Source organism: Trichophyton rubrum (assembly GCF_000151425.1).
Source record: "Trichophyton rubrum CBS 118892 genomic scaffold supercont2.3, whole genome shotgun sequence".
NCBI lineage: Eukaryota > Fungi > Ascomycota > Eurotiomycetes > Onygenales > Arthrodermataceae > Trichophyton > Trichophyton rubrum.
In genome coordinates, this window is record NW_003456426.1 from 1,392,931 (window position 1) to 1,404,328 (window position 11,398).

The 11,398-nt window shown below is 50.6% G+C and overlaps 6 protein-coding genes across 7 annotated transcripts; 2 read left to right on the forward strand and 4 right to left on the reverse strand.

Annotated features, from left to right (window-relative positions):
- Positions 1-1,687: 1,687 nt before the first annotated feature.
- TERG_03248 (extracellular metalloproteinase 3) lies at positions 1,688-4,004 on the forward strand (the record flags this gene model as incomplete). Of its 2 annotated transcripts, XM_003236150.2 has the most annotated exons (5): positions 1,688-2,123; positions 2,214-2,608; positions 2,686-3,233; positions 3,351-3,765; positions 3,821-4,004. In XM_003236150.2, the coding sequence occupies exons 1-5, from the start codon at positions 1,764-1,766 to the stop codon at positions 4,002-4,004; spliced, it is 1,902 nt and encodes a 633-aa protein (XP_003236198.1). In that variant the 5' UTR covers positions 1,688-1,763. The 2 variants fall into 2 exon arrangements, with proteins under 2 accessions (XP_003236198.1, XP_047605887.1); XM_047749537.1 differs by having other exon boundaries at positions 1,688-2,608.
- Positions 4,005-5,361: 1,357 nt separating this feature from the next.
- On the reverse strand, positions 5,362-5,826 carry TERG_11975 (uncharacterized protein; the record flags this gene model as incomplete). Its single annotated transcript, XM_047751005.1, has 1 exon — positions 5,362-5,826. The coding sequence occupies one exon, from the start codon at positions 5,824-5,826 to the stop codon at positions 5,362-5,364; it is 465 nt and encodes a 154-aa protein (XP_047605888.1).
- Positions 5,827-6,050: 224 nt separating this feature from the next.
- TERG_11976 (uncharacterized protein) lies at positions 6,051-6,667 on the reverse strand (the record flags this gene model as incomplete). Its single annotated transcript, XM_003236151.2, has 2 exons — positions 6,051-6,452; positions 6,509-6,667. The coding sequence occupies 2 exons, from the start codon at positions 6,665-6,667 to the stop codon at positions 6,051-6,053; spliced, it is 561 nt and encodes a 186-aa protein (XP_003236199.2).
- Positions 6,668-8,419: 1,752 nt separating this feature from the next.
- On the forward strand, positions 8,420-9,403 carry TERG_03250 (uncharacterized protein; the record flags this gene model as incomplete). The annotated part of the gene is made up of 2 exons (XM_003236152.2): positions 8,420-8,565; positions 8,643-9,403. Exons 1-2 carry the CDS (start codon positions 8,454-8,456, stop codon positions 9,401-9,403), a joined length of 873 nt encoding a protein of 290 aa, XP_003236200.2. The 5' UTR covers positions 8,420-8,453.
- A 113-nt stretch (positions 9,404-9,516) lies between these two features.
- TERG_03251 (uncharacterized protein) lies at positions 9,517-10,432 on the reverse strand (the record flags this gene model as incomplete). Its single annotated transcript, XM_003236153.1, has 3 exons — positions 9,517-9,843; positions 9,917-10,146; positions 10,207-10,432. 3 exons carry the CDS (start codon positions 10,430-10,432, stop codon positions 9,517-9,519), a joined length of 783 nt encoding a protein of 260 aa, XP_003236201.1.
- A 372-nt stretch (positions 10,433-10,804) lies between these two features.
- Positions 10,805-11,139, reverse strand: TERG_03252 (uncharacterized protein; the record flags this gene model as incomplete). Its single annotated transcript, XM_003236154.1, has 3 exons — positions 10,805-10,884; positions 10,938-11,018; positions 11,079-11,139. 3 exons carry the CDS (start codon positions 11,137-11,139, stop codon positions 10,805-10,807), a joined length of 222 nt encoding a protein of 73 aa, XP_003236202.1.
- Positions 11,140-11,398: the final 259 nt, after the last annotated feature.

Genomic DNA, 11,398 nt, shown 5'->3' on the forward strand with positions numbered 1-11,398 from the left:
ATATATACAGTATACGCAGTATGACGTTTTCTCACGTCACATCCCAAGCCTCACTTAGGTTCTGTTGGGTGAATCAGTTTGTAAGTTATTTCGTACTTTTTCACTTCACACTACCCTATCACACATGAACCCCGGTAGCCTGAACGGCGTGCCTAGGATTCCAGTCTTTGTTTGGCCCCCCGCCCACGTCCCGAGTGCAGACCTCGGCGGATTAGCTGCGCTTGCTCCACTGGGTAACTAATATACGTTATTTACTACAACGCCTCAACCCCGGATATAATTCCTTGTGCTTTCACTGGACTGTGGACCGTCGACCTAAAGCTTACTACCCGAATCCCCCGGGTAATCAAGCAGAAAAACGGGAAAAAACTACTTCTTTACAAGTTGACTTGAGGGGGGGGGGGGGGTGTTGTGCCAGCCTGTCCTGCAGGCCGATGAACTGTGCCAGATTCCCCAGACTGCACGCCCACGAACTGCTTGATTAGACACCTGTCTGGCGCTGCATGAGAGTCCCCCGCATCGTCCCCCTGGCACGATGTAGCGTGAGACGGCGATATAAGGCCTTTCTGTTCTGTGGCTTGCTGACTCGTGGAAGCCCGTACGCCCGCGAGATATAGCAAAACATCGTGAGACGGCCGAGGCTGGGTCTCTCTGGCAAGCATGCGCACCGAAAACCGCTGCCGACGCCCACAGTTAATATCTGATATCCTTTTTAATCATGATAGTAATGGCTCTGTTGCTTTGTTTATCGCGGGCTGGGATTGTATAACTAATGGGAGTGAACAGCCTTCGCCCCCTTGCTGGCTGTCCCGGGGCCTTGTGATCATCCCCGCCAGCCCAGGGACGCTCCTCTGCTCGACTTCTCCAGCTTCTTCGTCTCTTCTGGCGGCGGACTGAGGCACGAACTGGCTGATGCTTGACCGAGTCCAGCCGTGGCGGCCGCTTGCTCGCTGTCAGGGCCATCCCGGTCCGAGGTCGTCTAAGTTATCTCTGGCGACGCTTGTTTTCTCCTCGCTGCTGGTTCATCCACTAACTAGTTACTAAGTAGTAACGAGCTGACCATAGGCCACGGCAGTTGGGATGGAGGTCACAATTCACAGGCAGCCGCCTGGCCGCGCTTCGAGCTCGCCTGTTACACCGGGCGGGCGTTGTGATCGCGCCTCGAGCTCGTTCGATGCTGTCCGCTGCCTGTTGGGAGCTGCGAGCTGCGCCGTGTGGGAGCACAGAGGGACTGCAGGCCCACGGCATGACCCGGATCTGCTGAAGCTCTGCCGCGAGCTGGCCAGAAGGAAACAAAACAAGATACCCCGTATAGCACAGAGTGACAGGATGCTAGTTACGTGCTTGGCAGGAAGGGCCAGTTTAATGAGGCTTGACACGGCCCGAAGATACATCTGCTCAGCTCGATCCATATCAGACCCAGGCAGGGAGGGAGGGAGGGGGGCCAGGCGAAGGCGTGCATCTCCCCCCGGCCGGGTCTGCACTCACGAGACTGCCAGGACGGCCAGAGCAAGGGCAGGAAGCTATTCAAACGTCCGAATGATAAGACTTTTAGCGCTGCCATGGGGGGAGGAGGGAGGGTGGAGGCAGAAGCCGGGGGGACGGTGATGAATTCCTCTATAAAAGCCCTCTGGATGCCCGCCTCAGGATACCCAGAACTCTCAAGCAGAGCTCCTCAAGACGAACAACGCTCTCTGACCCCCCATAATACCCTTCTTCTGCCCCCTTTTTTTTTTCCTGCTTCTTGCTGGTGAACCGCCATCATGCACGGTCTTTTGCTCGCCGGGCTTCTGGCCCTGCCCATGAATGTGCTCGCTTATCCTGCCGAGCAGCACGCCAGCAACGTCCTCAGCCGCCGTGGCGTGGACATCGAGTCCTTCCGTCTGCCATTGAAGGCCAAGTACATGGACAGTGAGGCCACCGCCCAGAAGATCCAGGCCATGTCCTTCTCCAAGGACGATGACTACGTCTCAACCGCCACCAAGCTGGTCAAGAGCACATTCCCCAAGTCCACATTCCGTGTCGTTGATGACCACTACATTGGCACCAACGGAATTGGCCATGTTCACTTCAAGCAGACTGCCCACGGCCTTGACATTGACAACTCTGACTTCAACGTCAACGTAAGTACCTTGTCCTTAGCTACATTGTCATTGAGAAGTTTGATATTTAGAGGATGATTTATGGAATGGCTATGGCTAACGTGCGTCTAGATTGGCCGTGACGGCAAGGTCTTCTCCTTCGGAAACTCCTTCTTCACCGGAGAGATCCCCAAGGAGAACCCAATGGTCAAGCGTGCATTCTCTGATCCAGTCAAGGCTCTGAAGGGTGCCGTCAAGGCCCTCAACCTCCCAGTCAAGTCTGACAACGCTAAGCCCAAGACTATTGCTGGCAAGGAGTCTTTCGAGTTCATGGGAACCACCGGTGCCCTCTCTGCTCCCAAGGCCAACCTCGTCTACCTCCAGAAGGAAGACGGAACCCTCGCCTTGACCTGGAAAGTTGAGACTGACGTTGGTGACAACTGGCTCTTGACTTATGTTGATGCCCACAACAGCGAGACTGTCCACAACGTTGTTGACTACGTTGCCTCCGCTGAGTACAAGGTCTTGTAAGTACTTATCTTCCATTCACTTATATATATAATATATATATGCTTGGGTAGAAACAGGTCTAACGGCGAGATAGTGCCTGGGGTCTCAACGATCCCACTGAGGGAAACCCAACCTCCATCCGTGACCCATGGACTGATGCCTCTCCCTACACCTGGAACTCTGATGGCATGTCCAAGTACCCAACCACCCGTGGTAACAACGCCATTGCCCAGGACAACCCAACTGGCGGTAGCACCTATATCAACAACTACCGCCCACAGAGCCCCAACCTCATCTTCAGCTACCCATGGAGCCCAACTGCTACTCCCCCATCCTCCTACAAGGACTTCTCCATTACTCAGCTCTTCTACACTACCAACCGATACCATGACCTTCTCTACTCCTTTGGCTTCAACGAGGCTGCTGGTAACTTCCAGGTCAACAACGGCAACAAGGGTGGTAAAGGCAACGATTTCGCCATTGTCAATGCTCAGGATGGCTCTGGTACCAACAATGCCAACTTTGCCACCCCACCAGATGGCAGCCCTGGCCGCATGAGAATGTACAACTGGACTACTGCTCGTCCCAACCGTGATGGCTGCCTTGAAGCCGGTATCGTCATCCACGAATACACCCACGGTCGTAAGTAGCCCACCACCCAAGACCTACTACCCTGTCTCCTAACCATTCCACCATTGATCCCCCTTTGCCTTCTCAAACACCATAACTTGGCAATGCTGACATGCCGTCGCCTTCTAGTCTCCAACCGTCTTTGTGGTGGTCCCGCCAACAGTGCCTGCTTGAACGCTCTTGAGTCCGGTGGTATGGGTGAGGGCTGGGGTGACTTCTACGCCACTGCCATCCGTCTAAAGCCCCGTGACACCAAAAACACCAACTACTCCATGGGTGCCTGGGCTGCTAACAACCCCAAGGGTATCCGAGCATACCTGTACTCCACTAACCTCCAGACCAACCCCTACATGTACACCTCCGTCAACAGCCTCCGTGAAGTCCACCAGATCGGTACCGTCTGGGCCTCCATGCTCTACGACCTCATGTGGGCTCTTATTGAGGCCCACGGTGGCACCTACTCCGCCAACCCAGTCTTCCGCAACGGCGTTCCACAGGATGGTCGCCATCTTTCCATGAAGCTCGTCATGGACGGCATGGCCCTGTAAGTTCACACGTCCATTGTATTCTGTAGAACTCCAACTAATATATTCCTATAGCCAGCCATGCAACCCCAACTTCGTCCAGGCCCGTGATGCCATCCTCGATGCCGACCGTGCTCTTACCAACAGTGCCAACAAGTGCACCATCTGGAAGGCCTTTGCTAAGCGTGGTCTCGGCTACGGTGCCAAATATGATGCCCGCAACCGCACTGGCAGCAACAAGCTCCCACCAGGCTGCTAAATGCATTCTCTTATTCTTCTATGTACATAGTTTAGGAGTGCGTCTGTATATAGCTTATGACGAATTTATATATGTTCAAGTTCATCTTGTTTATCGGAGGTATGGCACTGGAGATGTATGACCCTGTAGAGTAGACGATGCAAGTCTGCTTTATACAACAGTAACACAATACGTTTGCTATGAAAGTAGCTACTTATTATACCCTTGCGGTGAAGACAGCCAATACTGGTCAACGTTGAACATTGCCATGTGTAGTCAGGATAAGCATCAATCAATTGCCGACGGCGTCCAGCTAAAATTGGGTTATGTCTCCACTAGTCTAGATACGTTTGAATAGCCAACGAATCTAGATGCATCCACTATAGAGGCGAAGGCGGTTGCTTGGTTTCTCTCTGAATAATCAACTAGATGAGATAAAATGCCAGAAAGTTCCTCTCCTTATTGTTAGGAAATCGATGTAACCGAAACGATAATCAGCACCAAGAGATATTTCTCTAGGCGAAAAGATCCTAACCCACTTAATTCGAACTTCAACCCCTGTACTTCTGGCCGACGCAGCTTGGTGCTGATCGTGGCATGTACGGGGGTGGAGGATCTGTCCGAGTGGAAGGCATTGTTGTATATGTTTTCGGAAAACCAGTTATTGAAAATGCAGGGTAGGGGATGGAATATAATTGTGTGGACGATTTGCCAATATAGTTTGGTTATTGCAATATGGTTTGTATGTCGTCAGATCCAAGTCAACTGGCAGCATAGGAACTCTGCCAGTGGCACATAATCAGTTAACATTTACCCGACGGACTATGTTAAGAGACAATTTTTGCAACTGAGGAATATAGTGTTTGTCATTATTGTAGAGGTAATGTACATGTAGTTTATGCCTGTTGATAAAAATATCGATAGGAGCTTTTTTTTTGAGAGACATGCGCTTATCGCTGATGGTGTTATTATTGGGTATCATATTCTTTCTGGATATTAGTAGAGGGTATCAAAAGCAGAACGAGTGAAATCAAATTCTAAAGATAGCTGTCGTGTCAGTTGAGCGGTTCCCATATGCCTGCTAAGACTCGAGCAAAGGTATCGACTAACCTATCAAAACGTTATACTCAACTCATGGCACAGATATCGATTAGTAGCCGATTTAGAGGCACAGAATAAAGCACACGGATCCTCTGTCGATTAGGTTGGTAGTGTGGTCGATATTGTATGCCGGGCAGGTTGGGTGTAGAGCTCGTTGTACGGCTAGGAAGCATCGTTGGTGCGGATTCATCTATTCATGAAGCAGAGAAGTCTATTTCCCCGTATTATATTTAATTTGTTGCGGATAGGCAGTTGCCCGACGGAGAGGCACGCCTTATCATCGGAAATCAGCTCCAAGTCGCAGCTTGGGATCGGACTTGGTGGCATCAGCATAAGTGACGCCGATGGTCGTTGTCTTCTCTATCCCCTCCAGTCTTTCCAGGTTATTGCGGTCCAGACTGCGTCCTTCTTCCATGATATAAGCATCACCGGCGTAAGGGGTACTCGTCCGGGAGCCGCTCTCTAGAAGTTGGGAGTCTTCTATCCGCTCGAACTGTCTACTGTGTCCGTAGCTAGACTGATGGGAGTGAATCATGGTAGATCTCTTGATAGAGCTACCTCTTGGCCTAGTTCCAGACCTGTTGGGCGTCATTATCGGCCTGAGAGTGGGTATCGAGGTCGCGATGATGACCAGGTATGCCTCCAGTGTCCACCAGATGGCGAGCTGAGCCATGGCATAGGTGATATCAGCCTTTGCAGTGATTGCTCTTAACTGGACTGTCTTGATGATTGACGCGATCATCGCACTAGTATTGGGGCTGGTTAGCTTGTCTATTCACCTTGTCTGTATCTTTTGTTATTAAGGAGCGTGGATAAGACATACAAAACACCTAGTCCCATAAGACATGAAAGGGATACCTTTTTCCTCCACTCCATGTTCAGATTCCAGAACATACTAGCAGGAAAGGCCGCAAGCGCAAGATCAACTGCCGAACATACCGCTGTCGTGTTGTAAGTATCCATACTCTAGAATAGAATATCAAAGAGGCGCTCACCTCCCTGGAAGTATCCAGTGTTCTGCTGGACTTTCGGGGGCCAACAGCTGCCTGGAATACTATTGTTCCAGAACTTGCTTATAGGCCGGCATTGGGAAAAGCTGATGATCACAGTCGCAATATCAACGATAAACTGGATCCATATCAGGCTCCATAGCATGCGGCTGCGCCATTTAATAGGCGGAAGGAGACCGAGAAGTAAAGATGCATAGGCTATCCGTCCTATACCAGGAGACATGATGGAGAAGAACTCGCAGAGATAGACCCATTTCACAGAGTGCATGATCCCTTCTTCCGATAACTTTGCCATATGAGTTCCCAGCCCCCAGTGAGTAGATATGGTCAAAAAAACAGAATTCCCTATTCCTAAGGCCTTTTTTTCCCCGGTCAGTAATGCCCATCCCTTGAAACGATCCAAGTGGAACTCACGTAGGCAACGAAGATGAGGGCGTCGTCTATGGTAAATTTTCTTATGATCCTCCAACGAACGTAGCCTCTAGTACCAACAACAATAGACGCGAGGCCAGCAAACACCCAGGCAACAACCAGGACGGTTGTCCCCAGATAATCTGGCCCGGACATGGCCATCTTGGGCGGTTATAGACCGATCTTGACGAACGACAGACAGAGAAAAGAGCGAAAAGAAAGGAGAGATCCCGATCCCGATAAAAAAAAAAAAAAATCAAAAGGAATGAAGCGACTCGAAATATATCAGTTAATCTCGAGGGCAAACGAAAGCAGCTTGTTAACTATCGCTTGGATAGTGGACAGCCTCGAGGCGCTTCCCCGGGTTCCAGTGACGCAGGAGTGCCTATATAGCGGTACAACTATGCACAAGGTAGCATTTTAGATCAGGCTGGCGTATCCGCAAGGAGGCATTGTCCGGCCGTCGTAAGTAAGCATCCGCTCCTGAAAGGCCCCAAAAAGGGCGCAAGGGAAATGGATATCACTGCGGGAGGAGTGAACATGACATACCACGCGGTATCATCCATCCATGTCAAGTGTCGAGATACACGCTGCTCAGTGGCCTGACGATCAAGTCCGGACAGCCAGGGGGGTCGAGTATGCCACTCGTATATGTCCTTATCTTATTTCTTAGTGTCAGGGTGAAGAATATCGTGCCGACTCCCAGCAGGGTCCATTCTGCAGAGTTATATATATACAACCAGACCGAGTGATACGGCTAAGAATAGACAAAGTACGACCGTCCATTTGTGTCTTTTCTTTTCGTTTCTCACTCGCCATCTCGGTGACCAAACGTTCCACGGCTGGCATTTGCTTTCTTTTTTCCAGGCTTCTTCCTCTCCTCCAATCTTCTGCGGGCCTTGGGGGGCCTTGGTGCAACCTGAGGGATCGGACAAGGCATGGAATGGCAAGATCCTTGCATGAACAGCCTGCACAGCATGTGGAAGGTCGAACAGTCCTCAGCCCCCCCCAAAGAGCAAGCAAGTGTTGCAGACAATTATCTGGAGGGTGCTGGTGGCGTCGACGGGCCATGCAAGGGAGATCCTCAGCTCGTAGTTAACGACACGACGACGGTTAATGATAGCTAATTAGCTACCAGAGGCTGAAACCGGCCACTCGCTGGCACGATGCATCGATAATCAGCAAGCAGCCGAAGGGGAGAGACGAAGGCAGGGAGACGCCGGGCCCTTCGGAGCCTGCTGGGATGCGCCGTTTTGTACGTAATATTTTGAAGCCAACCATGCAAACCACGCACTGAGAGGGGCCCAAAACCGTGCCGGAGGGATCAAAAAGGTCGCGGCAACTCTTAAACTGCTCCATCCTGCAGTGTTTCTGCCTCTGGGACGGAGTGATTCTTCGCTTAAACGGCCCTGGGGAGAGGGAGCTTTTGGTCTATGTCCTGCACCATGGACGATAAACCGCCGTCGGATTCTCAGGAAGACGCACCGCCGCGGCAGCAACAGCGTCAGGGCGAGCAGGATGTCGAGAGCGCGTCGTCGAAGCAGCCGGACGAGGACTGGTTCGCCTGGCTCCAGGTCCTGGGCGCATTCTGCTTGAATCTGAATACATGGTACGTCGGCTTGTCGGGGCGTTGCTAGTTAACTAAGTCTTTAGTGTAACTAACGGTTAACTAAATGTCGGACTCAGGGGCCTCATGAACGCGTTCGGGGTATATCAGACCTACTATGAACTCGACCTGCTCTCGTCAAAGTCTCCGTCGGACATCTCCTGGATCGGCTCGACCCAGGCGTTCCTCATGTTCATCATCTCCATGGTCGTCGGGCCCGTCGTCGATGCAGGCTACGTGAAGACGCTGCTGGGACTCGGATCGCTGCTCACGGTGCTGGGGATGTTCATGACCAGCCTCTGCACACAGTACTGGCAGGTCTTCCTTGCGCAGGCGATCACCATGGGCCTGGGATTCGGCTGTCTCTACGTGCCAGCCCCGGCTGTTGTGTCGCAGTACTTCAACAAGAGCACTGCGCTGGCCATGGGGGCGTCTTCGGCTGGCAGTGCCATCGGTACGTGGACGTTCTGTAGTCATACGCTTATTATACTTATATACGACCGTTATATCTGACTGTGATACTTGAACCAGGCGGAATAATATATCCTATTATCTTCAGCCGTCTTCAGCCCAAGATCGGGTTCCCCTGGGCTACTCGTGTGATCGGGTTTATCATTCTGGCAACCCAGCTGTTACCTGTCTTTCTGATGAAGCCCCGGTCTGTCCCAACCAAAAGCGCAAAGTACAACGTGGTAGACATGACCGCGTTTAGAGACAGTCCCTACATGCTGCTCAATCTGGGTCTCATCTTCGGCTTCACGGGTCTTTACATCATCTTTTACTATATCCAGCTATACTCGCTCGAGGAGACGCACATCTCACACGCCCTCGAGTCATATCTCCTGGTGATTATCAACGGGAGCTCTCTGGCAGGACGATTGATACCTGGGTTTTATGCTGACAGAATAGGGTCCATTAACGTGCAAACGATCGTCGCATTTATCAGCGCCCTGTTGACATTTTGCCTCATTGCAATCAAAAGTGCAGCCGGACTGGTCGTTTTCTGCATTATCTATGGATTCTCTGCCGGTGCGTTCATGGGGTTACCTGCTGCAGGGGTTGTGAATCTCTCTGCAGACAAGAGCAAGATAGGCACCCGACTAGGGATGACATTGGCCGTTGTAGGATGCGGCGTACTCGTAGGCAATCCTATTGCCGGCGCCATTCTCAATGGACGCGGGGGCTGGGTTGGACTTATTTGCTGGTGTGGAGCTCTACTTACGGCTTCAGTCATTAGTATGGCTGCAAGCAGGGTCTCAAAGGTTGGTTTTGGCCTCGGGCGAGCAATATAATAATAACTAGTAATACTCTGTCTATATCTTAATATCCCGTAAAAATCGGATACATAACATCTATTCATTATCACAAGGAAAGAAAAATACACATACATGATGACCCTCACGAGTTAGTTAGATTTATCCGTCGGCCATAATATCTTTCCGTCTGGGCAAAACTTGAACCGGTCAATCATCTTGCCCGGAACTTCGTCTTCATGCTTGAAACAAGCCGTTCGGTCTCTGGCCCATTGCTCCAGCTTCTTCCAGTCCTTACACATCCTGACCTGACCCGCTCCTGTTCCTGGAGGATTCTGAAAACCAGCGTACCTTGGCGTATCGTCTGCATTGCACATAACATCCTGGCGTAACTGGTCGAGGCAGTGCTGAATATGAATAAAGGCGACCCGCTGAGGGATGCCGCGGTCTGCATTCCAGGTATATCGGAAGATGGTCCTCTAGAAGAGCAATAAGACAGGTTAGCAGGCGAGCTAGAATGTAAGCTAGGAGGTCGAGATTGCCATGACTGACCAGACAGTGCAGGTTATGATATCCCTGCAGCAGATACACTCCTTTATCGTCGTCCCATGGGAATCGCATAGCATGTGGAAGGCCTTTCTCAGACACATATTTCTGCGGCAGAGCGACGACCCCTGGATCTCCGCTTAATTCCTCCCAAAGATGCGCAACATCGCTCGCATTTTCGGCGACGAACTCGGTAGATTGGTATATTTGTATGGGGACATTTCTTTCTAGGCCAGCTGGAAACGGTCAGTAACATGTACTATTAGGAAAACAGTAGGGATTCAGTATTGAAATACCATAATAAGAACCACGGTCGCAATTTGAATTTGATGATCTAGTATGTTTGTATAGGTAGAAGCTGAGAGCTGCGTTCAGAAAAACCAACCCTGCGATAATCGCTGATAGTATCAGGATAACTGGTCTCTGGGTACTTGGGTTTTTGAATTCTCTCAATGGCCCATCATGCTCGTTTTCTGTTGAATCTCTCCGCAGAGGGTGGTAGCTCTTGTGGTCGTCGGACATTGTTGTTGACCGTCTGACATGTATGTCCGGTGAGGCTATCAAGGAGTACGTAGAATAAGTCTGTGAGACGGGGGTTGGCCGCACTTATAAGTTTCGTGTTAGCATTATACCTTGTGCACCCGTTTGCCGGAACCCATGTAACTATTTCAAGAAAGAAAGCCTCATTCTACAAACGTTTCATATGCTACTCTATACCCAGTTGGTTGACATATGTCAAATGTAGTCATGCTAAAAATCACTGAAGAGACCAATCTATATTTGCTAAAAATTTCTCGTAACTGAAACAGAAAAATTCATAAAACCGTGCCACCTCGGACTACAAATTATGTGGTAGAGTCCATAGCTTATATATACGTAGAAATATGAGAGCTTTTAAGCATTGTCTGCATCAACCCAGGACTGATCGACTTTGGCAGGGTAGACAACGGCTTCGTCTGCGTCTTGTACAGATCCTATATCGACTTAGAAAGACAGACTTTAGAATGGATCTGGAGAGTACACTTACGAGCTGCCACGTCGGCATCAACCCAGGACTGGTCAACCTTTGCTGGGTAGACGACGGCCTCGTCGGCGTCAGCGACTTTGCCTATCAGCCAAAGTTAGTAATTGGGACAAGACAGCCAGGGAGAAGCATGGAGGTCAATACCGCTGGCAAGAGGGGCGGCGCTGGCAACAGCAGCCAAAAGGAGAATAATCTGGAACTTCATCTTCGGTGGTGTTGAAAAGTGACGATGACTTTGATCTTGCAACTACACAAATCAGCGCTCAGACGACCTGATATAAAAAGGAAAAAAGGGCATCGAAGGGGATGGAATATCGCAGCTCTAAAATACCCCGTGCTTGAGCTAGTATTTGGCCGCTTAGCCGTGTAACCGCCTGCAGCAACAACCCAGGTTTGCCTTGCATAAGCAGCCCCCTGTCCGTTGGGTAGGATTTAAATTACGTTCTATATTTGTATGGCCATCC